At 45.2% G+C, this 26,414-nt stretch overlaps 1 protein-coding gene and 1 long non-coding RNA gene across 3 annotated transcripts in view; both read left to right on the forward strand.

Annotated features, from left to right (window-relative positions):
• LOC146208332 (uncharacterized) overlaps window positions 1-8,090 on the forward strand; it is a 674,483-nt gene extending 666,393 nt beyond the window's left edge. For both annotated transcript variants that reach the window (XR_014704761.1, XR_014704764.1), the window contains one exon: window positions 7,956-8,090. This is a non-coding gene — a long non-coding RNA (uncharacterized LOC146208332). The remainder of the gene's footprint in view (window positions 1-7,955) is intronic.
• Window positions 8,080-26,414, forward strand: part of LOC146208335 (plexin-B-like) — a 115,744-nt gene continuing 97,409 nt past the window's right edge. Inside the window, exons 1-6 of the mRNA XM_084592785.1 lie at window positions 8,080-8,571; window positions 9,994-10,475; window positions 12,135-12,528; window positions 14,927-15,103; window positions 16,305-16,433; window positions 19,487-19,587. Coding sequence (XP_084448911.1) covers window positions 8,080-8,571; window positions 9,994-10,475; window positions 12,135-12,528; window positions 14,927-15,103; window positions 16,305-16,433; window positions 19,487-19,587 — 1,775 coding nt within the window. The remainder of the gene's footprint in view (window positions 8,572-9,993; window positions 10,476-12,134; window positions 12,529-14,926; window positions 15,104-16,304; window positions 16,434-19,486; window positions 19,588-26,414) is intronic.

Consider the following 26,414-nt stretch of genomic DNA (forward strand, 5'->3'; position numbering starts at 1 on the left):
TGCTTTTTTATTGTTATGCCAGCAGCTATTGTAAGCTAACACAGTGACATTGCTGTCCAAAATTCCTCTTTTATTCCGAAAACTAAGAAAAGTAATTCACTTTAATCCGCTCATATCGTGTTGCCGTGACCCTATAAAAGCTATGGCTTTACCTTTAAGTATGCGCTTGCTGTATAGAAAGGGCGCTTCATTGTTTATACTGCAAAAAAAACATTAGCCTACTTTGTAATGCAAAGCTCAGAGCTTAGTTTTAAAGCTTTTTGTCTCTTTATGACAAGCTCCATTGTGAGACAACGCACAAGCACAGGCTTTACGAGACTGAAATTTCATTTAAAAAATGGTCCATCATATAGACACGCTCCTTCTTTGTTGTATTGACTGCCGAAGGGACGACAGCGCAAAATTACGCTCGAGTGCTAGGTTTCTTTTTCTCTTTTAGGATTGCAACAACATCAATAACATAAATAGACCACTTAAGTACAAGCATTGCTTTATTTCAAATTATGAACATTACGATATTCTTTGCAATAATCAGAAATAAACATTTAAAATGCATAATTCTAACGCCTGTTCAAATGGGTAAAAAGGTGATCACTAGTGCAAAGAAAGTGGTCAAAGTTGTTCGGACGTTATATTTAGATAGGACAGACAGCATACGTAGAAATCGTAATTTGCACCGGCCTTAGTCTGCTATTCAGTGTTTGTTGAATATTACTTCTTCGACACTTAAATAAGCAAACAGCATGGTTTAGCCCATGCACCTTGAATACTAGAAGAAGCCAATGTGCGCATAATCCACGCTAAATAATCTGATTAGGTGAGGTTTATTTTCGTTAAGTAAAGCACGTGCATAATACAACTCCCGCCCTCAAGCTGTATGTAGACAGGATCTGATAATTCACCACTTTTGGTGCATTTCACGCGAGGTGATAAAGACACGAAATTTGAGGATTTTGCAAGACCTCGTAGCTGCAGTGCCTCTGCAACAAAATATTCTAGGTACTCTACTTTTGAGGATATGCGTTAGCATTGACCTATTTAGATTTCTTCAGATGCTTAAAGAACGCTGTATAATGTTGTCAGCCTGACTACATTTATTAAATCGCCTAGCAACAGCAACCTATGTGACCGAAGTACTCTGTAGATATAGAATCAAAATAATATCAGGGATGCAACTTGGTGATCTCCATCCTTTCTTTCTCTGTTTCATCAACCAATACGTCCGAAATTTTGTTTTCAATTGCACCATAAATTTGATTTGTTGAGGTGCGAAAGAAATTCCGACCTTACCACGCGACGTGCAGTTTTGATCAAAAGTCTTCAGATCTGTATAAATGGGGAAGCAGTGGCTGCGCTCGACTATCACGGTGCTGCCGGTCGCTCGCGCAGAGGTAACCGCACGGAAACGTAGTTCGTAATCTCGTCTTGTTAACAGTGGCCATATACAACCTAGTGCGTCGTTCGTTCCGCCTGCTGTATGCTTTTGGCACACTGGCCATGTGAGGCTGGATTGCGCGAGCAAGTGTTAAAGTAGGAAATTAACCAGTAAGCATACAGAGCACAAAGGCGGAGAAATAAAGAGAGTTAAACAGCAGGTAAACGACAAAGAAGGTAAAAATTGGATAATTTCTGTCGAAGAGAAGCAGAGCGTAGAAATATATTGGAATAGGAAAAGGCAGATCAGGAAGGAATCTTTGATAAATCAATAGGCAGTGCCCTACTTTTTAAAGCTAGATCTGGGTGAATTAGAACAGTCAGCTACAGAGAGTTAAGCAAGAAGATGACCCACGTGCAATGTGTGCTGAATCCGTAGAGACAATTGACCATGTCATACATGAATGTTACGGTATTCATCCGGACGTCAGTGGAGGCGCAGTCCCTCTCCCTGAGGCTCTAGGGTTCAGAGACTCCAGTGGTCGAGTGAATTAATCTATACGGTTCAAGTTCGCAAAAAGCGATTGGAAAATCGGCGGCTGAATAGCAGAAAAATGGCATTAGGCTAGAAGGTTACTTTGATTTGGTTTATGGGGGCTTAACGCCCCGGAGTGACTCCTGCTGTGAGAGATGCTATAGAGGACTGTGGGAATGTGGACCACTTGCGGTTGTTTAAGGTGCACTGACATCGCAGAGTACACTGATGCCTTGATTTTGGCCTCCATCGACAAACGGCCGCCTTGGCTGAGATTCAATTTCGCACCCTCGGAAACAACAACGGAGCTGCCCAACCACTGCACCACCGCCGCGTGGCGCAAGGGTAGAAGGGTAGAATTAAACATTTTTTTTAACTGAAATGACGAAATAGTTAAGAGGATTATAATATATATATATATATATATATATATATATATATATATATATATATATATATATATATATATATATATATATATATATATATATATACACACACATTCCTTGACAAAGGCCGGACCCGGTCGAAACGTCGGATTAAAGTTCACTGTTTTTCTACCGTGTGTCATCTCCTTTACGTTTATGCCCTGCCGGACTCATTCCAGCTTATATATATATATATATATATATATATATATATATATATATATATATATATATATATATATATATATATATATATATACGGAAAAAAAGTCAAGCACGAGTGGAAAGTGCCACCACCCCGTTTCAAAAGACACGCTCTTATAATCCATCCAGCTATACGGCGCCCATAGCCAAGCTGCCCGCGTGCAGGTGGAACCACTGGACAGCCACGAAATTTCATGCAGGTCGGGTTTAAATACCGGGCACTTGTAGGAGCAAGCCTTGATGTTATCCTCGTAGATACTCAGAGCTGCGCTCTCTCTCCCTTCTTTAGTGATGCTGCTTGGAAAGAAAGTAAAATGTCAATTTTATTTTTGGCTGGTCTCAATGCATATTTGGGAAGCGCAAAGTGACGGTCTGGTTATAGAGTTTTTTTCGTGAGCCATGAGGGAGTCTTCAGAGAAGGAAAACGCTCTTTCCTGCATAATTTCGGTATGGAGAGGGACAGTCAGTCATCACGCCTTCAGAATATTCACACTCCCGCACTGGCCATCAAGTGACTGGACTCACTAGACAAGTTCATAAGCCGAATGAGCCGGTGAATATGCAAGCAACCTCACCACCGTCCGCACCAAGGCCTACACACTCACAGGGGCATGCACTTACGTGCAATAGTGTTACGTGCACGAGATAGTCGATTATAATTATTGAAAACACCACATGAACTCGCGAGCTCGAGATCGCAGTTACCCATTTTATACAGATTCATGGTACCGATTTTTTTTTTTTTTTTGTCAAAGCATTGCGACTGGCTTTCCACATTGCATAATGCGCGAGTGACTGCTGAAGCCAACAGGGAGGTCGCTTGAATAAAAATTTACACACAGAAGGGACTTCAAATAAAAGCATTGGTATATTGGTCAATCTATTCAATGTGGCTGCTCCAAGCTCTTCGTTAATCTTGCTGTCATTGCAATCAGATATTCGTAAAATTCACGTCATCGACGTCGCGATGTGCTTATTGTTTTTTTCACGACAACTGTCAAAAGCAGACAAGCCACATTGCATGACAATATAATATAAGAATGATGTAGTGATGAGCAAACGTGATATTTACGCGATAATGTTCAAGACACCAGTCTGCAAAAAATCCGGCGTTGTTGGTGCTGTGAGCGAAAATCACCAGCGGGGGGTAGTTGGCAGGTGACATGGCTGTGCTCTCATTGGTCGGAGAATTTCTACGCCACGAGATCATATGACACGGTAGGAGCTGCCAACCAGGGCTTCCACTTTCAGATGGATAGGTGAGATGAGAATTGAACCTACCGTTACTCTTTGCTATCGAGTAAGGCAGACACGCATATAGGATATACACGTACATTCTTAAAGCTTCGTTGAGCGGTGCTTTATGTTGGGTGATATTTTACATAATGGGATAGCTTAAGGCAGTATGACAAAACGTACGTGTGAGATGACAAAGACACGAAATGAGAGATTAATGATTAGGCAGTTTGAAACTGCATGTTCGCGAACGAGGATAAATATGAAGAGCCGCGAACGGACAACGGACATTAACACGTAACACCGTTGTAGCCTCTCCCCTTCTACACTATTTTCGCCTGTCCATGTGCTGCAGTATCGCGCAGCTTCAACATGGTCATTGCACTTACTTACACAAAGCGCCGCGCCTGTCGGTATGGACACCGCACTGTGTTTTCACGAGTGGCCACGGCAATCACCTGCGTTGAAGGCCTGCCAAGCATCTCCTCCATTTACTGGAATTGTCGGACCAGCACAACAGGCTACGATTTTCCAGTGGGCTTTCCTTTTAATGACTTCTTTTGTTCTTTACTCCCTTTAGCTCTTCACCTTTATATCCCTTCCCCCATGTTCCCTCTGCGCTGGACAGCTAGTTGTTGGAGTTTGTTCACTTTAGAGAAGCGCTATCACCTGTGTCGCTCTTACGTCCGTGTCTTTTTTTGCGCGTCAGTATTCGCCAAAATGAGCGCTTTCTTTAGGAAGGTATTTTCCCGCCTTTTTTTCTCAGTCTCCTCCTGTTATTCAGGGACACTTGGCAGTAAACAGATTTCCTCCGGTCTCATTATCCTCGGCGCGAACGACAACGACATCACTCTCCGGATATTACAGCGTATATGTAACGATGCAGAGCCGCTCCCGCTACACAAAACTGTGGCCCGAAGATTTTGAGCACGACTCTACGTAGCAAATGAAAAATTCTCAGGAAAGTGGATTCGCTAATTCCCCTCTTGTAACTCAGCTAATCATTGAACTCCACTAGCACGGTAGCCACGAACACTATCACCAAATGCTGAGTGGTATAATACTGACGAAGCGAGTTTCTTCGCTAGCATAAGTCTCAACGAACGATCCGACAACGAATGGATCCCTTCAGACCTGTCGAAGTGGTATTCGAAATTACGAGTTAAAATAATAGCTATGAACACACCAAGGTGTGTTTATAGGTTTTATACCTTTAAGACATTAACCCTTACGAACGCGCATGCATAAGGCGGGCATCATATTTAGGAGTTAAGCGTTTTGTACCCTTCAGAAATTCATCCAAGTTTATTATGAACAAAAAGAAAGTTTTACCTTTCTTTTCTTTTTTTTTTTTTGCTTGAAATCATGAGCCCTAAAAGCATCACCGGCGCTGTACTGAAAACGTGAAAATTCGCGGCGTCACAGTTTCATATACATTGTTTTCTGTTTTGTGTTGCTTTTGCCTTCAAGCACCTTGGACAGTGGCCCTTTTTTGCTGAGAGAGAAAAAAAGAAAAAACAAACCATCCTTTCAGAATTCCGCCTGGCAGTGACATGACTTGGCACTTTTCATCAACTTTTTTTTCGAAACGATAGAACAGGGTGCCCCATTCCGAAATATATGCGCTTCTGTCGATGGAAAAGTACCTTTTATGTAAGCTTCATAGGCAGCTGTATGTGGCACGCGGGCCTAACGTGTTTTCAGAAAAGAGCTCTGCTCCTGAAGTATGAAGATATGGTTGTTTCTTGCGCAGTTTTTTATACACGGGTGCCGACGGGACGTCTCAGCCGCCTCACTTTGAATAAAAATTTATACGAGTGTTATCGAAAAACAATTTCGTGCGCAGATGAGATCCTCCAATGGCGTGACCTGCTTGCTTTACAAGCAGTGGTCTTTGGATTGCGCCGGTAGCTGTAGCATTACAATTCCAAAATATCCGTACCACATGTCAGGGTAGCCAGAAATGGATAGCAAACGAACATTACAATAAAAAAAATATAGCGTGTCCGTGATTCTTAAAGAACGCCTCGTATTTTGGCGCGGGACCGTGCATTGCTACTTTTTGCTTCTCATTTGGTGACCTTAATTTAGACACTTTCTAAAGTTGGCTAGCGCTAAGAAAAAAATCTCAGTGACTAAGACAGCAGATGTGTACAAGTCCCGCCGGGGTGGTGCAGTTACATATCTGCACCATACCGGCGGGGCTTGTTCACATCTGCTGTCTTGGTCCTTGAAATTTATTTCTTAGCAGCCACCTTTAGCATGGCGTTTGTGTGATATTTGTTGATTTTGTTTCTGTGAAATGCAATGTGTCAAGACCAGGCAATAACAAAAAAAAAAAAAGCTGAGGTGGTGCAGTGGCAAGACGCCCGACTACTGTGCCGGAATACCCGGGTTCGATCCCGACCTCGGCGGCTGCGTTCCGATGGAGGCAAAACGAAGAGGTGTCCGTATGCTGTGCGATGTCAGCGCACGTTAAAGATCCCCGGGTGGTCGAAATAACTCCGTAGCCCTCCACTGTTCAGTTCAGTTCAGTTCAGTCGTTCAGTCGTGTCCGACTCTTCGTGACCCTATTGACCATGTCACGCCATGCTTTCCGGTCTCTCACTATCTTCCTAACATCACATAACTTCATCTGCAGTGCCTCGAGGATGCCATCTAACCATCGCGTTCGCTGCCTACCCCTTCTCCGGCGATCCTCAACCTTTCCCAACATCAAATCTTTCTCCAGCGACTCCTCTCTTCTCATCAGATGACCCAAGTAGCTGAGTTTTAACTTTAGAATTTGACCCTCCACTACGGCTCCTCTTTCTTTCTTTCTTTCTTTCTTTCTTTCTTTCTTTCTTTCTTTCTTTCTTTCTTTCTTTCTTTCTTTCTTTCTTTCTTTCTTTCTTTCTTTCTTTCTTTCTTTCTTTCTTTATTTATTTATTTATTTATTTATTTATTTATTTATTTATTTATTTATTTATTTTCACTTTCACTCCCACCTTCCTCCCTTTCCTTATGGCACGGTTCAGGCGTCCACAGAAACAAGTGTGACAGTTACTGCATCTTTCCCTTCCTGTGAAACAATTATTATTATTATTATTATTATTATTATTATTATTATTATTATTATTATTATTATTATTATTATTATTATTATTATTATTATTATTATTAATGGTACAAGGGCTACTAGGGCTACTAAATAGTTGTTAATTAACAAAGCTTGTGGTGTTCAGCATCTGCCCTTGGCAGGCTATCAGAGCGACACCTTCCTCTTGTTGACCTGTCGGCCTATCCTTCCTTATATTCTCCTCTCTCTCTCTCTCTCTCTCTCTCTCTCTATCTTCCTAACTATATTCATGTGCGCAAACTGTTAATATGGTGCCTCGACACACGCCGCGTATATTGGTTGAAATATTAGATGTGTCCCAAATTCAACGCAGTGAACGCAAAGCCATTCATTAGATTATATATTTAGCTGGATCTTTTCCTACGTATAAAATGCGTCAGCAGAACTGCCCATTAGGCGAATTGGATTATCTCGATCTTATGATACTTAACGTCGATGCAGTGAGACCACAAAAGAGACGACACACACATGCAGGCTCTATGTGTGTGTGTGTGTCTGTGCAAGAGTTATCTCCAGTATTTTACTACGTCGGTTTTCTTACGGCAAGCCTCTGTCCGGGCCAAGTATTGCAAGAGCGAGGAAGCGTTTTCACCAGCCATGTTACGTTATCAGATCTTCCAACGAATGTACGCTCACAAATGAAGTTTGCACCCTGTGTAATGGTGTTCGTGTTTTATTGTAATGCCTGCCTATTTTTTCAAGTCTGAAACGATGTTGGTGTTGCATTTCTAAATTTTCCCACACTATTTTTAATCGTTAACCTCTAAAGTAATCTTTTTTTCGCATTTTTTTTTCCAGGATATGGGCATTGTATTCTTGTACGGCAAATGTCTTCCGATCAAGCACTGTATATATTCCGATGAACAATGCATTTTGCCATGCATTGAAATAATATATATTTAGTTAACGTTTGTAGCCCCTGCTGTGATTCCCTACGAGGGATGCAGGTATTCAATAAGTAAAATAAATAAAAATTATGTTCCTTACTTTGAAGATGTCACTGTTTTTCGTTAAAAGCGCCTATTTCACTAAGCCTGCATACTATTCTTTTCTTTTGCAGGTCAGACACTTAGTCGTCTCAGCGAACGAGGCAATACTGCGGACCCACCCACGACATGCGTCCACACATAAGCCCTCGACAGTTAGGAATTTCCGGTAAACCACCGGAGTGAGGCCCCACACGAATGATGGAGGCTTGTCACAAACGCCGGGCCGCCGAGACTGACGAGATGCGCTGCCGGGAGAACTCTGCAGCTCGGCGACAAAGCCGAGTCGTCTGTCGACAGTGCAGGTCACTACCCTATTCGTCGTCGTTTCGGACTCGGTCGACGTCGTTCGTTTGGACGGCAACGATCGGCGCGAAGCTCGCGCTCACCCTGTTCGCGGCTGTTGCGACCGCGGCGATATCGTCACCTCCGGACCTGAAGAAAACGCCACAGCTGCCCAGCGTGTTGGCGTCGTACACCACGTTCAACGAGACGGTGAACTTCACGCACTTCGTGGTAGACACCAGCACTGGCCGAGTGTACGTTGGGGCCACTAACTGGCTGTACCAGTTCAACGCGTCACTGGAGCTCGAGGCATCGGTGCAGACGGGGCCCGTGGAAGACAGCGTACTCTGCTCTCCTTCTGACTGCAGTGGCGTCGAAGCAGAGACGACCGATAACATCAACAAGGTGAATAAAACTAAGGGTTATCTTATCTCTTATATAGGGGAAGAAAATTTATGGTTTGCTTAAACGGGTGCGTCTCTTGATATCGATCGCAAATTTTCGAACTGTCATGCTCAATTTGGTGGCTGGCCTTATACTAAAAGCCTCAGCTCCTAATAATCTAGTTGCAAACGCTGCCCGCGCCTTTCATCATTAAAGTTAATTTTCTTGCCGTTAATTGAAAAACGACGCAGATAAGGAGTAAGATTTTTTTCTTATTTATTTACCCCTCTGTAACAAATGTAGAATAAAATATCAAATTTCTGACTTGTTCAAGGAACTGTCAAGACATATGGCCAGAATCAGTATGCTACCGCGTTTTAACACAAAGAGACAACTCTCGCCAAAAACTAAACTTTATGAGTTTAAGGAGACCAAAAAGAACTAAACAAACGTGTCGCTATCATCTGCCGATTTCACAAGTATAATCCGCGTGTCGACACCGATTTTCGCGTGAAGATTCTAGAGTCCCCGCAATAGAGATTGTTCCTTCAAGGCGGTAGAAGACAGTGAGCTTTGCTCAGGACGTAACGAGATTGAATCGACTCACGGGAAGATTTCTAAATTCAATTTTCACAATAATGAAAGCGCTTTTTATTGCTGTACAAACATGATTTAAGCCAGAAGAAACCGAGGAATTAATTGTTACTGGCAAAAATAATTGGATGGAGTTAGGCTCCTGAACCCAGTAGCTCGAATTACTTGATTAACACCCTCTTCATCTCATTCATGGCAGCTCAGTTTAGGACAGTGACATTTTCTGTGTTACTTACACCACGTTATCTTCAGCGCACAAGTGGCAGCAAAGATTTCCACAGTAAGAAAGCGTTGTAAAAACAGCCTTTTTTTGCTGTCTACGTATAGAAAGGCATATTAGAGGTAAAAGGAACTGTTTGCCCCGAGAAGGGATGGTTGCATTGTGGTTGCATCCAGGTTAGAAAGAAAATTCTTGTTTTTCATGTGATATTTTTTTTTTATTTTCACGTTTTAGGTACCTTGTTTAAGAGACTCTTGTTAACCTCTTGCAGCTGACGTTGAAAATGATAGCTGGGCATGGGCAGGAATTTTAGTGTGAAAGAGCGGGTAATGGACGGTCGCTTAGGTTACGGTAAAATATTCTTCGGGAATCCGCAAGAAACACGGGATAACAGAAAATCGGATAGGCGGAAGGAATAAGGAATTTTAGAGGTACTGGCTAGCCGCAGTGATCTCAGGTTGATAAAATGTCAGTGGGAGAGATAACTGCTCTGTGGGTGACGTTTACAGCTGGTGCTGGTTCTGCTGATGTAAATGCTGATGCTAATGATTCAAAAGCTTAGCCCTGGTCGCCTTCTTGTGAACGCACATGTCTCCTACAACAAACTCCTCCCGATACCGACCGCACAGGTGCTGGTGATAGATTACAAGTCCCGCAAGTTGATCGCTTGCGGCAGCATCCACCAGGGTGCCTGTCGGAGGCACGAGCTGGACGACATCACCCAGCAGGAGGCCCTCGTGCCCGTCCCGGTGGCGGCGAACGACCGCAACTCGTCCACGTACGCGTTCGTCGGACCCGCGCACTACCACGGAAGGGGCCCGTCGCGGGTCCTATACGTGGCCACGACCAACAGCCGCCAGGGTCCGTACCGGGACATGGTGCCGTCCATATGCAGCCGCAGCCTGGACGAACCGGGCCGTCGTCGAGGCGGGAGCCACGGCGGCTCTTCGGACCAGCCCCTGTTCGCCATCATCGAACAGTCCTTCTCTGCCACGGCACGCGTGGACATCGCCAATCACATCAAGGACTACTATCTCGTCCACTACGTGTATGGCTTCCACACGGAGCAGTTCGCCTACTTCGCCACTGTGCAGAGAAAGAGTCACCTCAGGCGAGTCTTTGAGCATATTCAGTTCAGTGTAAAACCAGAAAACCGGCACTATTTCAACAGGCATCAATGAATTATTAGTCATGCTATTTAACGTGCCGTGCGGGAATATGCAGGTCTTAGGCGTGATCGCATAATTTCTTCAACGTAATGCTGTGCCTTGGCTGGAATAATGTGCAGTATATGATTGGCGTCTGAGTGTATAGAGCTCTGACTGCGCTCATGCTTAACTATACGTTCGCGTGCAGCGGTTCATCATTGTCGATATTCATAACTTTTGCTTGTTACTTCGTTTCGCATATTGAGTAGTTATTATTCATTAGATATCCTGAGGTCAAAAATATTATTTGGAAGTCTGACGCCCAGACCTACTCCATGTTGTAGAGGTGTGCTGCAACTACTTTTTCGGTGCAAAAGGTGCGACTCATGATTAGTCTGGATTTACGAAACTGTTGATACGAAAATTAAAATCATCTTTGCAAACATTTGAAGACCAAACCTATGCAAGTAACTAGCTCCCTTAGTCCGGCCGTGGGATTTAAGCCTTCTCGGTGTCCTGTCTTGCGGCGCGATGGCTATTGCGCACTTATATAGGTTGCGCACTTTTATGCATGCAGTTGCACACGGCATAAGCTTTCGACCGTATGTGATTTGATAGGATCTATTCATGGTTCGTTCTTGACGAAATAGCGTGCACACGCATCTGAAGAACGAGCTTTTAATCCGATATTTTGACGGAGTGTGGCCTCAATGCGAGAACGGCATTATTCGGTGCATATATTCTGACACAGAACAGCTAATATGGCCCCCCATCTCCAATTTTACTTTTTTTTTTTTAACTAAATACAGTGGGCGTGGTGGCGCCTTTATGGAGAGCGCTCAATAAAGTCCGGCTGAAAAGACGAGCAGAGGGAACCACACTTCGTCACTTTATTGCAAGACATCTAGTAAGCCTAAGTTTTTCATAAAATGAATCAAGGCGCAGGCATTAAGTATAGCGATGATATTCGGCGCTCATCTTAATGACGGTTTAAGTCGGAGCTTCGTATGGTAGGCCCGCGATTGTCGATGCGAGGCGTCTATCGCGTCACGGGCTTCTTCGCTCGATTCATTGCCTAAAGCATTGTGGAAACGAATCGTAGTCTTATTCTGGATGCAACGTTACTTGTTGGGCTGTTGGAAGCTCTCCGCATTATATGCCACGGAAGGAAAAATACGCTTGACTGCGGCGTAGATTCTCTCAGTTGGTGACTTTTTTTTTTTCTCACAGATTTCTGGCAACTAATTTCAGGAGTGCACCCTATGAAAGTGTGGTCTTTAGACAAGTGCATAAGGCGCTCAACTAATTTGTTAATTTCCTTTTAATCTTCTTTTACTACAGCTGAGTAATAAAGCTATATTCAGTGGTAACTTTGCATTATATTCTAATTTATTTCGCCCTCAATTGTTGCCCGCTTTATGGACGTGAGATCGATCGTGAATTGCTCGTTTAGTTGAGCTCACATCCCGATATGCGTATGTAACACTGTGCATGTGAATTCTTATGTTTACCGTAACTAGCTTGAAAGCGTCCTAGGTTGAACCATAGCGTTGACAAATAATAGCCGTCATATATATCCTAAAAAAAATGTCATCTCCCTCTCTGCCACCCTCGTATCGCAGGGCCTCAGAAGAGCTGGGCTACGTCAGCAGATTATCACGGGTGTGCACATCGGATCCCGCCTACAGCACCTACACTGAAGTGACGCTCCAGTGCCTCGGTCCCGACGGCAACGACTACAACCTGCTCACCGACGCCGGCGTCATGGTTGCAGGTGAAGACGTGGCCGATGAGCTGGGGCTGGAGCCATCTGACGCTCGTGTCCTAGTCGGCGTGTTCGTGGTGAGCGCCGACCACACGACGCGGCTCAGCCGTCGGTCGGCCGTATGCCTGTTTGCCATGACCGACGTGGAGCAGAAGTTCACCGAGAACGTACACATGTGCTACAACGGCAGCGTGCCCACCAGGAACATGGACTACATTGCGGGAAGCATCAACCAGTGCCCCGAGGCAGGGGTGAGTAGAAGCACGACACGAGGAAGTTTTCTACTGACGACTGTCGCGGGGTCTCTTGAAGTGAAGTGGACGGCAAGCTTAACTTGGCCAGTATTTATTACTGCGTTCGAACAAAAAAATTCCAGGGTTGATTCCGACGCTCTGTAATGCGAAATTAGAGCGCAGCTAATTAATCGTCTTTGATGTATATTGAGGCACATTTCTCACATAACTGTATGTAGTTAAGTGCAGTTACAAAGCACTGTTTATTATTGCGAAAGCAATACTGCTAGCACTTCGAGCCTTTGGCGTGTCTTGGCATCTCCATACATGACCTTTCAAGTAACCGTGTGACGTCACGCCAGACCGAGAGATGGGGCCCCAGCTCGCGCCATCGGATGGGGGCGGAGAGTCCATACACGGCGCTGTATCGCAGCTGAGAGAGGGCGCTCGCAGTTTGTGACGTCACGTTACGAGGATAAATGGGCTGTGGCTTGGCTCCTCGCAGTAGTCGGGGCGCAGCCGCCGAACAAGGCGCAGCCAAGGGTATTGCTTTCGCAATCTTCCAGGCTTAACTGAGCTAAGCCTTCAGCCAACTTTTTTTTTTTCTCGCAAGCCAAAAAAAAAATTATATTCTCCTGAGAAACTGTCTTTCGCTCGTAACTATCTTTCACTCGGTTACGCGGGCGACGCGACCCAAACGGTGAATGAGTGCATAAGAATAGCGCTCTAAAACACTGGCTGGGTTGTAGACGGTTCTTTCCTAAATGCAAAATATTTTTCGAGATCACTGCGAAATCTGCACTGCAGAGCTGCGTAAGCCTGAGCTTTGCTCTGTTGTCCGCGGGATGCGTCAGCGAGATTCCGCGAGTGACAGGTACAGCGCATTTCCTTTCCAGTAAACTAATTATGGAACGCCGGTGAACTTTGATTCGTTCAGCGGAACGTTGGTTGTGTTCGACGAGAGGCGCGCGATATACCGTCTGCAGCAGCAACACTCAGGCTTTCGCAATTTATCACAGCAGATTCTGCAGCACTCTCGAAATTTGTCAGACCGCAGTTGATTGATTGCCTCTCTTTACACAGTTTCTAACCCTTCCCGCCCATTTGTGTATGCAAATCACGCCCTTTCCCACTCGTTCACGCGTGAACATTTCAAATTTCCCGCCAAGGAAATTAGGCCTACGACACCGAGAGTCGAGTGTCACGTGACTCTTTTTGGACATCGACATTAACCCTTCAGGATATTACGATATCTGATTGTCCAAGTTGGCTCTACCTAATTAACTAATTAACCGACATGCATCTCCCGATTTTCCATACGAGATGTTTTAATGCTCTATCTGATGGGACCATTCTTTTTCTTATAAACTCATTTGTTGGAACGTAATGGCGCCGATAGGCTCATGATAACAAGAAACCGCAAACATAGCCATACAATGCTTAGGCATTAATAAGTGCGTATTTTGTCTATATAACGCGTGGAATGTTAGCGCCCTCCAATGCCATACATATCACCATTGTTCATTTTGCCAGCCCATGCAAGTTTACACACTTACCCAGATGTTCCCACCTAGTTATCAATCCTCCTTGTTTGTAATAGAAGAAAAAAAAAATACGACCGCGTATAATTTAAACTTTTACCGTAATTGATAAGAATTTGAGTGCAGTGGTAGTAAAAATACATTGCATCTCCGCTTACAAAACAAACCAGCAATATATATTGTAACAGGACAATTAGGTGGAACTTAGCTGTTATCGAACAGAAAACATCCTCAGCTAAAGAAATTTTTGCAGTATGGATATCAGTTGGGGGGGGCTGGTACCCATGAAACTTCATAATTCAGCAGTCGTAGAACTGCGAAAAGACCATTGCTACCATTTGCTGAAGACAGAAGTCATAGCATAGAGTTGATAGATGTTCAAGTAAGACTACATTAGTGAGGAGGGCAGAAGTGAGCGATAAACATTTTCTTCTGTACGTTAGGTAACCAGGCACTTACTTGGGTGACGGGGCACTTGCGGGTTTGTGTCCATTCTTGTGTGCATGCCACTCTTAAAGAATGCTAAATCAACGTTCACTGAATTGTGGGCGTGTGCCCCTTTCGCCGAAACAAACTGTGAAAGTGGTCTCTGATGGCTTCTCTCTTTTTTGTGTTTGTGAAAAACGAAAGAGCTCTAACTATCGTACGTTGGTTTATTAAAATGCGAAATGCCTTGTCTAGAGAGAACAATATTAGCTCCCTCATTCACTTCCTCTACTACGGCGTCTCTCATAGCCTGAGTTGCTTTGGGACGTTATACCCCACAAACCAACCAACCATCATTCACTGCCGTCAATTTCTGGCAAAGTTGCTTGTATCGGGACAGAAATTCGTTACGTCATAAACGAGATGTGCGACTTGTCCACCTTTTGCAGAAGGCGGGAAATATCCTCAACTTCTGCAATGAGACCGTGAAGCTGAACGGGTCGGTGCCTATCGCAGCCCGGGCCGCGATCACGTACCCGAACGACACCCTGACGTCCCTGGCCACTGTCCTGGTGGGGCACCACAACGTCCTCTTCGTGGGCACCGCCGAAGGAACGCTCAAGAAGGTTAGCGCGTCTCTTACTGTCTGGATAATGTGCGGCATTCAGCCTTTACTAAGTTGGCTGCCTAAGTTTGTATAATTTACCGCATTACAATGAGCTAAATTTGAATTAGTATGTTGGACAAATTACCTTAATCTAATGAATAATATTTCGCACTCAGACCAACTTTAAGCAACTCTTTAAGGATTGTTTATTTTTTATTTACGAATTTGTTTTCTTTCAAATATCACCTATTTACTTTTCTTTTGTGATTCTTTCACAAAGGTGCGTCCTGCAAAGTTTCTTACTTTCGTCAAAGGCAGTACTTCTGTGGACATTCGAAAGCTTTATCTTTTGGTGCAGTCACAAATTTCGTGCGGGGCAGGGACTGAATACAAGCTTCTTTTTATCGTCTATGGTAGACAAGGTAGCATCACTAACGGCTGAAACGGTGCATCTGCTCCTATGCTCGAGAAAACAGCTTGCTTAGACATAAGCTTAAAAACAAAGTGGATTACGTTGATCATTAATTTTTCTTTTATTTTGCTCTCTTTCTCTAATATGAAGTATACAATTGTGACCACTTGCACGCCTACAACCTACTACGTGGATAGGAAACGTGAATGAATAAACTAATAGTACTGTAGTGTATTTATTCATAGAATTCAGTGAATAGTTTGTCCTCTGACCACGAACACTTAAAACATTAATTCGCTTTATCTAGGACCAAAACAACTCAAACCTTTCTTTCTTTAAAAAATGAACAATAATCCCTTTCCGCGCTCTGAAAATTAGTCGGCATAATTTGCACATCCCCCTCAGTTTCTTATATCTACCTAATTTGTTCATGAAACACATGCAGCAACATCTCCTTTTCTCCCGGACTAAAGTACAACAAATTTTCTGCCGTAAATGCCCTCAACTGACATATTAGAAATTTTTCGTTCACTTTGTACGGTATTCTTTATTTTTTTGCATCTTCACTTGCTTTTTTTTTTTTTTTTTCTTGTGCGAACGCGTCTTAAATGTTTGTGTCTGCGCATGGCCTGACGTTTTCAGTACATAACAGTGGAATTAGCTTTCGCGTGTACGTGTGCCTTTCAACGTGAGTGCCGACCTCATTTCTTTTACGCTCAGCATACCAATTTTTCACATTTAGGCATGTACAAATAACGGAAGAAGGACTTTGATCGTAACTTGTGTTGTTTGCCTTTCTTTCGTTCAGATTTTGCTCACCGGAGCCACAGCCGCCGAAGAGTTCGAGCAGGTGTCGCTGGACCCAGGCCACAAGATCATCCCACAGATATACGTAGAGGCGGCGCAGAACTATCTTTTTGCCGTTTCTATATACAAGGTATATAAACGCTTCTATTTTGAATATATTTGTTACCGTGAGCGTTATTGTGTTCACTTCATGTTCACCCAACAACCTGTTCCCATGCTTTTTGCCGCCAAGGAGAGAAAAAAAGCGACAGAAAACCAGGGTCGGCTAATCAGAGTTAACTCCAATCACCAAGAGAAAAAAAAAGTAAACATTGAGCTATCAAGGAGGCCAGTTAACTAAAGACTAACGCCAGGTATAAAGAAAAAAAATTATTATTTTCTTAAAGGAGAAAGCACCAGCAGGAGCTGTTCTAGCGGCATTAAGGTATGGCAAGAAATCAGCGCTGAGAAAGACAGCGCAGCGCCGAAGAAATAAATTCGTAAACAAAAGCTGGAAGAGAAATTAGGCTCGCCATTAACCTAAGGCTGACCCGAATAAAATAAAACAAGGGACACAAAAACAGCGAGCGCTTCTAGTAAGCGCAGGTGTCAGACAGTCCGCAGGTAAACGAAAACACACTCAAGCGTAAATAGCAGGCAAACACGGCTGCTTGGTCTTCGAAGACGTACACGGAAGAGAGTCGCACTCGCGAGACTGGCAGAGAGAAAGAAAGGTTCTTGAAGAGAGAGAGAGATAGAGAAAGAGGGTGGTTGGAAAGGATGGGAGAGCAGAAGGGAAGGTGTCCGTTTCAATCTGGCGCACAGCTCGGCCCGAGCAGGCGACAAAGCGCCGTGCTGACCTGTGTCCGAGCTCCGAGAAGCGCCGACAAAGCGCCACGCGCCCTGCCCTAATGGACGCTGGGACCTCGGTGGCCGCTTCCTTCGCTCTGCCAAGCTCGGCCAGTGCGCTCCTGATGCGTGTCAGGTTCAACACGGCTCTGCTCTTAGCCGCCAACCGACAGAGCGGGCTACGTTTGAAACTCCACTCTCGGAATGCAAAAGTTGCCCCGCTTCCTAGCTTCCTTTTCAGCTGCCTGTTTACTTTTCACCTATTTATTCTTCTTGCTTCGTATGGTCGCGGCCGAAGAAAGTGGTCTTTTGCCTCACTTCTTTTTTACTTTTTCTTTTCGTTTATTCCGTGACGACGTGCAACAAGCCCCTAGTAGATCTTTCTCTTTATAGTACCGAGAGGCTGTTTATTTTTTGTAGCTTATGTTGGAATTGGCTTCGGAGGGGCTAACCTCTTTCTAGTGTTGACGACTTGTGGCGTTTCGCGGATGCAGATCATCAACAGAGAAGGCAAAGTAAAACAGACAAAAGTGGTGGGGGAAAATGGGGATGGAAGAAGAAACACCATTTGTCAGAGCCTATTTTCGGAGGCGTTCATCTTGGCTCCACCCTGTGCACTTTATCGACGCCGTTTGGCTGTGTTCGCGTCGACAGTTTGCTGCGAGGAAATAAGTTTTTAAATGATAAATGAAGTTGTAGGGAGCACAACGTGGATATTTTGATGGCTGTTTAGTTGTAATAACAGTAATTAGTTTTATGTCTTGCAAAAGCAAGGAAATAAGAGCGGAGAGCCCTAGTGGAGAGCTAAGGATTAGTGCTTTAGTATGCAATGAGATAACTTCCAAATTCGGCCGCAAAGCATCCCACATAAGACTTTGAGTGCTATTGCGGAAATGCACACAGATTCAGGTCTGAGAGGGTGTTAGTTTGATTAATAGGGAAAGGAGAACTCCCTGACATCATTACGATGCGCAGCAGGCGGAAGCGGCAGGAGCGCAACGTCTGGTCGAGCATGCTTCGTTGGCCGCCTGCGCGCCTCCTGCGAGTGCATAGGAATGACAGCTTGCTGATTAGTAGCATTGATCTGAGCGGAGTGTGTGTTATGATCCATAGCTCTAGCTTTGAACAGCGGATTTCCTCCTGTACTGTTTTGACGGGAAGCTGAAAGAGGACAGGAAGGGAACTTTTGTCTCAACGACTCCTTGTCTTTTTTTTTTTTTTTTTGCTGTGTGTCCTTACATCGGCGATGTGTTTGTGCATAGCATATACTCACCATCTCGTCGGTTGTAGCGCTTTGGATCCAGAGCGTGCGCAATTGTGTTAGGCCTTGACATTTCGTGATGTACATTTACGCAGTATATATGCCACCAGACAAGACGGGTACATGCTCGTGGTGTGTGAATCGTACTGTAAGAGCAGCCTCAGCAATTTGCGTGAAGACAATCCGACTATGCGGGTTTCAAATATTCTCTTTATTTAGTAGTGAAGGTGTAATCCAGCCTCCCACACGTGATACTGATTGTCTTGTGGATAGCCGTGTGGGTTTTTCAATCATCTTCCTTGGTGGGGGATTCGTGAGTAGTGCGCCTGGAGGGGGTAGCATGGAGAGGTCGAATGGGTGCGGCAGTAGTTGATTATGAGGTGGGGAGGAGGTCGATGGTTCATGATGCATGAGAGTGGAAGTTTTTGTACTCTCCTAGGCTACAGACAGGCGCCGACAGTTTCGTATCTTAACGAAGGTACTCCTTTCACAGCCTCAACGCCAACATTATGCTTATATTTTATTGCTCAACTGTTTCGCCGGGAAAAAGGCGCAGTGCTTTTGGTTTATTCTGTGAAAGAGAGAAGCTCGAAGTCCAAAGTTCTATTCAAGGGGCCGAGGCGTTGGACTGAAAGCAGCCAATTCACGTAGCGCATTTGTAACTATTTGAATTTGTGTCTTATTGAATAACAGCGGATGACGTTAACCGCACAGTTTTTTCCCGAACCTGTTTGGGCAACCCAACAGCAATTGTTTCGCTTTGCTTCCTGTTCAATGTTTCTGACTATTTACTGTATCTACACGATGCCATTTTGGCGTCACTTGTGGATCACTCCAAATAATGAGCCTTTCTAGTTGCACGGCAAAGGAAAATGGCATGAAAATGGCATCACCTGATCTTGCCTGTACCACAATGCGCACGCATCAGATTGCACGGGGAAGGAAAATTTCTACGCCCAAGCATCAAGCCTCCGGTTACCCTGTACACGTCTGTCTTGTACGCTTTTGCTATGCAAAAACTCCTTATTGCCTTTAGTTCCTTAATAATGTCGCAAAAACGTATTTGCTTAGTTGCCTGGCCTCTCCTCATGCAGGTCAGCAAGGTTCGCATCGAGAAGTGCCAGCAGTACGAGACGTGCGAGTCCTGCCTCGCTTCGCGCAACCCTTTCTGCGGTTGGTGCTCTCTCGAAAGAAGGTGAGTCGGCTCCTCACGATGTCTTTGCTCCTCGGAAATCCCGTTCGCCCTAAGCTGGAGCATTCAGCCGGTACTTTCACCTCGGAAGATGTCGTGTCTAGCGTGCAAATCCTTTCAAAGCAGCAAGAGTCGAGAAGCAGGATTCGCAATGCGTGCACCGGGACTAAACGATGCCCCTTTACAGATATACCACAAGGGGCGTATATCGCACCACAGACTGCGCATATGCACACCTTTCAGCTTCTTGTTTGTTCGTTTTCCCCCCTTTTTATCACATATTAGCGTGCATTCTCCTTCTGCTTGCCGCAAACAATAGCGTGAATTTTCATTTTTCTCAGGTCCGCACATATAATATTCCGGGTTGTAGGGGAGAGCTGCTGGGGAGGGGTTTGAGGAGGCGGGTGAGGGTGGGCAGTGGATGTACGAATGGGTTCTAGCCTGCGCGCTTTTTTTTTTTTACGGCCATCATTTTACGCTCGGTTTACGAGCCTATAAAAACGGGCGCGCCGCTTGGAGATTTGGTTATAAGCACGCATGGTCCCCAAGGTGCCACCACCTCCTCACCCCTTTCTCGTCCTCTCCTTCTCTCACAAAGCCCAGCGTGCACCGCAGAGTTCGCAACCGCGGGCTCACTTCCGGTGTAGCTGCTTTCTTTCTCTCTTTTTCTTTCATTTTGAGCTGGAGCGTGAAAAACGTGCGGTTATTCCTTCGCGAATGTTCCGCAATCGCGCTACAGCAGCGCCGCAAGTGGTGATGGTTGTGGAGATGCTCTCAGCGGGAAAGGAAAACCGCGACGTAGCAGCGCGTGACGGAACTAAGGAGGAATATCAGGAAGAATTAAAAAAAAACAATGGTTGAAATAGAGCAAAAAAGCAAGGAGACTGAGGCAGATGGACGGAGGGGGTAGTTAAAAGGGAGAGAGGGCAGTGGAAAGCGGCAGAGAGGGCCTTGCGCAAGCAGTCAGGAACAGACAAAATACTGCGCTCTTATGACCCCTGCTTGCAGCTCCGTGATTCCCGGGCCCTTCCCGGCAGCGATCATAACATCACGGCGGTTGCGATAACAGGCTTGGTTTTGTTTACGCACGATTCAGAGGTCAGCAGCGAAAGTAAAGAGGGGATCTTGAAGCAAGCGTAAAAAGGTACATGAAAACGTGCAATGGATACAAGGTAAGCTTGCTCCAAGTTTCGCTATCGACCAAGCCTAAAATGAAACGCGAAAGCACAAGTTCTGGTAAAGCTGGATGGAGGCAAGGGTATCAAATTAAGCGAATAAACAAACTGCTTTCGAGGATGGCCTCTTGACTTGCACTATTGGGACCTACACGAAAACCGCGGGAAGCCAGCAACAAATCGAAGATGGCCCGCTACGAGTAGATTGAGAGCGTTAAAACAGTAGATTCCCCACCTCCTCTAAGGATGCGTTGCTCTTCCCATCTTGCGCGGAAGCTTTACTTCCTCCTCCGAGGACCTGGAAACCACGGCGTAATCTCGACGGAGCTATTTCGCGTAAGAAGATACTTGTTTTTCGGGCGTCCTAGCAAGAGATGGGCAGAAAAAAAAAATCTTGATTAGATATCGACTGGCCCTGGCAGAGGCTGGTGGTAGTTGTTGCTTCGCCGGGCGTCCGTGCGCTTCCGCTGTTTTTGCCTTTTGGTTCGGCGTCCTCGTAGATGGCGGCATCGGCGGAGTCATCTGAGAGCTTGCGCGGGATGCTTCCGCGAGTGCCTTGCTGCTGCGGCGCTTACCGCTCCGGCAAGAACATCTGCCGGACCCTGCTTTGCGGCATCGCACGTGTGCGGGTTGGTCGAGGCTGGCAATTTGCGGGCGCCGCCCTTGCCATCGTTACGCCACCGTCGCTCCGGGGAATTGGAGGAACGTTCGGTATTGCTGTTGCTGTTATTGCACACGTGGCTCGAGAGCGCGGGAAAGCGCCTTCGTCCCGCGGGTCTCTCCGAGCATCACCGAAGCGAATACTAAAACGGTTAATCTCCGTTCTTTTCTTTGTTTTGTTTTTATTTCATTCTCTCTTTCCCTAGTTTAGTTTAATGAACGTGAAAGAGACATCAACTTCGTTCGCTGTAGAGTAGGCGTGCGATAGCAAAGGGTAGGTGGTCTGAATGTTTAATCTCTGAGGTTGCACTAGTTAAGACACTCTTGACCCGCATGCACTGTTTCGTGTGGCTTTAGCCTTGTTATAGTGTTCCAGAATGGAGGAGTGTGCCGTCTTCAGCGCGCGGAAATAGGAGCGAGGTCGTCGCCGGAGCGATGAAAAGCGTAGGTGGCGCTGTCAGTCGCAGGAGCGCATCAGAAGCGTACGCGCTGCAGAGGAAAGGCTCGAGGCATCTGCTTCTGCGGCTCGCGTCCTGCGGTAATTTCGTTGCATCGCATTGCTTCTCCGTCGTACTATGATATGTTGTTGATGGTTGGTCAAGCAGGATAACACGTGTCTGCAGATAGCACAGTCACAGTCTAGTTCATTTCCTTTGGCTCCTGTGCCCCCTCCTACTGAATGCTGTCTTTTTAGTTTTATTTTTGCTCACGGCGCGCTTTTTCCCGATTGGTGAGCTTGACCGCTTTGTTCACGAGGGAAGGTTCGAGGACGTCGAAGCTACATTGAATGCCCTTCCTCCAGATGACCATAAGCACGTACGTCATTATAGGCACAGTTCTAGGTCGCAGCTTATATTGCAGTAATATGGTTTGAAAGTTCATTCACAAATCAAAATGCAGTACTTGCTCAACCGTATTTTATTTCGAGCAAATCATGCGCGCACAAAAAGAAAAAAAAAATCAATTCCAAACTTCGACCACGGAGGTGTTTTTTATCAGTCTGCGGAGCTTGCAAAGCTCGTAACCATGCTGGAAGAGTCACTTTTTATTTTTTAGTTTAAGAATAATGGTTAATGCAAGCAGCCACTGGGATTTTGAGATTTTTTTTTTTTTCGAAGCGCAAAGGTTCCCGAGCCTGGATGTTCTACCCATGATAGAGAAATGACGGTTCGCATAGTGACGCTCTACGTCCAGAGGCGATTCCATTTTTATGAAGTCACTAAGCCAAGAGCAGAGCACTAAAGCAGAGCAAATAAAGCCCCTGGAGGTGAGGAGGTGCAAAAAATCGTGTTTGAGGGCTCTATTTAATGACCCTGTCCGCGCCATATGTGCTTTCAAATATAGCGACTTAATTCATTCTCGTGCTTGTGTTTCAGAGATATTTTCGTATAATTGTGTAGCATTTCATATGTTGGTACCCTGTTCTTGACGTATTATTTATATGCACTTAGGTCACGAATTGTTTACCCTGTTGGTTTTTGAAGTCATCCGCTGTGGGGTTTCTTGCATTCGTATGAGCTCTCGTTTATCTGTTTCTTAATTTTTTATACAACTGCCTGTTCACATGTATCCGCCCACATTCAGGCAAGTATGCAACAGACTCTGACATAATTTCTGTCTCGAAGAAATCTTCACATATTTCTATTTACATGTGGCGCAAACAATGAAAGTGCGCTAGCCTAGCCTAAAACACCAGTCATTGGTTTTTCAGTCCACGCGAGCGTTGAGGGGGAACCGCAGTCTAGCCCGCATAAACCGGTGCATCCAATAATAAAAATCTATGTGATCACAAATATACCTTAGACATTTGTCATTGGACCTCCCGTTAACGTTTGAGAAATAAAGTACTGAATACTTTCAGGAAATGTCTTACTGTTGCTTGTCAGTTCATCGGCAATCTGTATGTGACTCGACACCTGAAAAGCAGTCTTAAACACAATCCCGCATATCCCGCATAGGTATATTCTTAGATTCCCTGGCAGATTTAAATTATGTCGGCACAGTTTTTGCATAGCTTGATTCTCCCCAATCCATTTCTGTGGGAGGAGAGAGGCCTCGGATGTATGTGTCTCGCTGCTTATACATAAGTTCCCCGACACCGGCCGCTTTTATAGGAATATAGCTCATTTATTAATGCACAGAATCGATTTAATACATTTAGACGAGCGTGTTGTAGCTAAAGCGATACAATTTATTGTTGCGCGCCTTCGGGGTCCGAAGAACTAGAGGTGACGGAGGCAGTTCACCCAGCTGTCTGCTCAGTGCTCATGCGCTCCTCTTACACACAGCGCCCTATTCTCCTGTCATCGCTGAAACGACCTGCTCGCCGGCGGCACACGGCCCATTCCCAATTCTAATATACATATAGCCTTGTTCAGCCTCTCATTTGGGCAGAATGAAAAAGCTTGCTAGCTGTAATTTTACACTTTACTGGGAACAGCGATTAATCCCAGAGGGTCATAACAATTAATAGAAGGGCGAATTTACAAAATGTGTTGCTTAATTCCCGCACTTGTCTTTCCAGAGTCAAATTCACTTCTAAGGTGACTAGACTAGCCTTCTTTCCATTTGTTTTAAACAACAGTTGCTGATAGAAGACAGAATATTGCTTTTCGATAAGTCTCTAGTGTCGGCTAATATATTTGTCTCAAAGACTGCGATTGTGCATCTAGGCTGAGCGACAAAACTTTACTGTGAGAGCAAAAAGCCAACCTTACGAAAAAATGGTATAGGCTATTTGCATTCATTTCCACAAGGAGTAATGCATACGTCAATCTCATCTTTAAAATTGGACGCTAGCGAACTAGGGCCGAATTACGGACCGCTCTACAATTGAGAACGCTCTAAAACTCCAGCTCCTATTGGTCGCCGTCGCCATCTCGAAAAGTTGCGTCACGGCATGCTGCGACTGAGTCGCGGAGGCGAAGAAGCAGACGACGTTGCGCACCTAATTATGCCCGTAGTTTAGACTATTTTTGTAGACCGCGATGAGGCGCTCTAACACCTTTTAGAGCGAAAATTGCGGCTGCGGCCGTTACGCCGGCTCGAGCAACGATGAAGGACTGTGTGCGAGAATGCGTTCTATTTGTCCGGCGAGTTTTTCCGACACCTATTTCGACTTGAAAATGCGAAAGCGGAATGGTCGTGAGACTAATTCATCGATGAGGTGTGATGAAGCTCGCGGTCGAACGCTCTGCCCGTGCGACAGTGTCGTGAGCGCTCCTATATTCCTTTTTTTTGCCTCCGCGGAGGATTTCAAGTCTTCGCACATCGGCGGCCTCTCATAAACCGCGAGAGCAAGTGTGTACGTCTAATGGCTGAACCCATCTGCAAAGTTGGCGCACTTATGGGTAGGTGCGCTTCGCAGTGGACGTGCAGTACGGAACGAATGAAAACGAACGAGGTTGGTAGTATGAGCTCAAACGCATTGCTTTTTGCTGTGCTCGTTCTAGCTTAAGCATTTGTGTGTGAGACATTCATGAAGCCATAAAAGTATTTTTCCCAACGTAGCTTGTTCCGTGGTCGATCTTTATTTTGTTTCTGTTTCTTAAAGAAAAATAAAGAGAGCCCCGATTACTCAGATTTCGATCGGATTTCTCCGCGCCTTTACAACCACCTCACATTATCTTGACATAAGACGGTCCGTAAAAAGCGGAAACTAGCCATGGATTCAGCTGCTTTACTGAAGGGCGCCATCTGTATGGTTTGTTTACCTCTGCTTCAAAACTGTAGCTGCTTCTTGATTTCTTCTTTTGATTATGTTGAACTTTAAATGCGGCTCCTTGAAAAAAATATAGCATTGGATAATTTATTTACGCGTTAAACCTATAAAACGTTAGCAAACAGCTCCCTGACGTGCGAACAAACCTCTTGTCGTGAAAATAAGCGGCCCGGGCGGCACCCTGGTGATCATTGGTTGATTCCGAGTTTCGTCACGCGTTGACGTCTCGCCGAGGCGTCATAGTTCGTCATTTTGACGTCGCGCTCTGCGCCCGCAGTGCCCGATGCTCCGTAGGAGTTCGAGGTGTTCTTGTGCAATCGTAGCTCAACGCCTGCTTCATATCGACGCACGATGGACACCTTTCTATTCAGCTTGTAGTGGCAAACGCGCCTGGTCCACCACACTGATGTCGCTTTATTTTAGAACACATTTTCCTAGCATTTTTATCGGGTCTCATTGTACTGTACGCTCTCATAGGCACAAAATTTACGTTCACTTCTGGGAAGTGCCTTTTTGGCTTTGACGAAACGCACTTTCCCAGTCATATATTTGGAAAAGCAGGCGCTCGCACGGACTCTGAAAAAACCGCTGCCTGGACCCTGAAAAAAATGCGACTAGTTATATTCTCAGGTTTTAAGGCGCTCGCCCGGACCCTGAAAAAAACCGTTGCCTGGACCCTGAAAAAATGCGACTAGTTATATTCTCAGGTTTTAAGCGACCAGACGAGGACGTATCACGCACGTACAAGCGGTTTGGTTGGGCGACTCAGCTGAACACTGCGCAACATGCTTTCTTGTACGTTGATGGTGAGAATAAAACGAAACTAAATTCTTCTTCGCGCAGCGCTTGCACACAAAACTGCACTTCAGGTAACGACTTGAGTGACTATCATTCAGCTTATCCTTGGTCGTCCGTTGGACGTTATGTTGCCCGTTGACGTATGTTACGACACAGGCTCTGATCGCAACTTCTTTGTTCAGCCTGGTGATGAAGTGCCGTGACTCGCACAGCTTCGAATACACTGTTGATGGGCTACTGACGACGCTAGGTATATAAATCATACGAACATTTGCCAGTTACGCACCAGGGGGCTTCATGTGAGTTTGGACAGATTTTTGTCGCGGCGGACTTTCTGAAAAGTTTCACCGCAGGTACTTCGGTTCTTGCGAAGCTGTTCGCCTCACTAGTGATTCGATTAACTAAGCTTATCTGGCCGCATCAGCTCACTCATCGCATCGGTTGAAACGTACTGAAATCATGAACGTGGATCCCAT

Source organism: Amblyomma maculatum, chromosome 1, assembly GCF_055883805.1.
Source record: "Amblyomma maculatum isolate TAMU_Amacu chromosome 1, ASM5588380v1, whole genome shotgun sequence".
NCBI lineage: Eukaryota > Metazoa > Arthropoda > Arachnida > Ixodida > Ixodidae > Amblyomma > Amblyomma maculatum.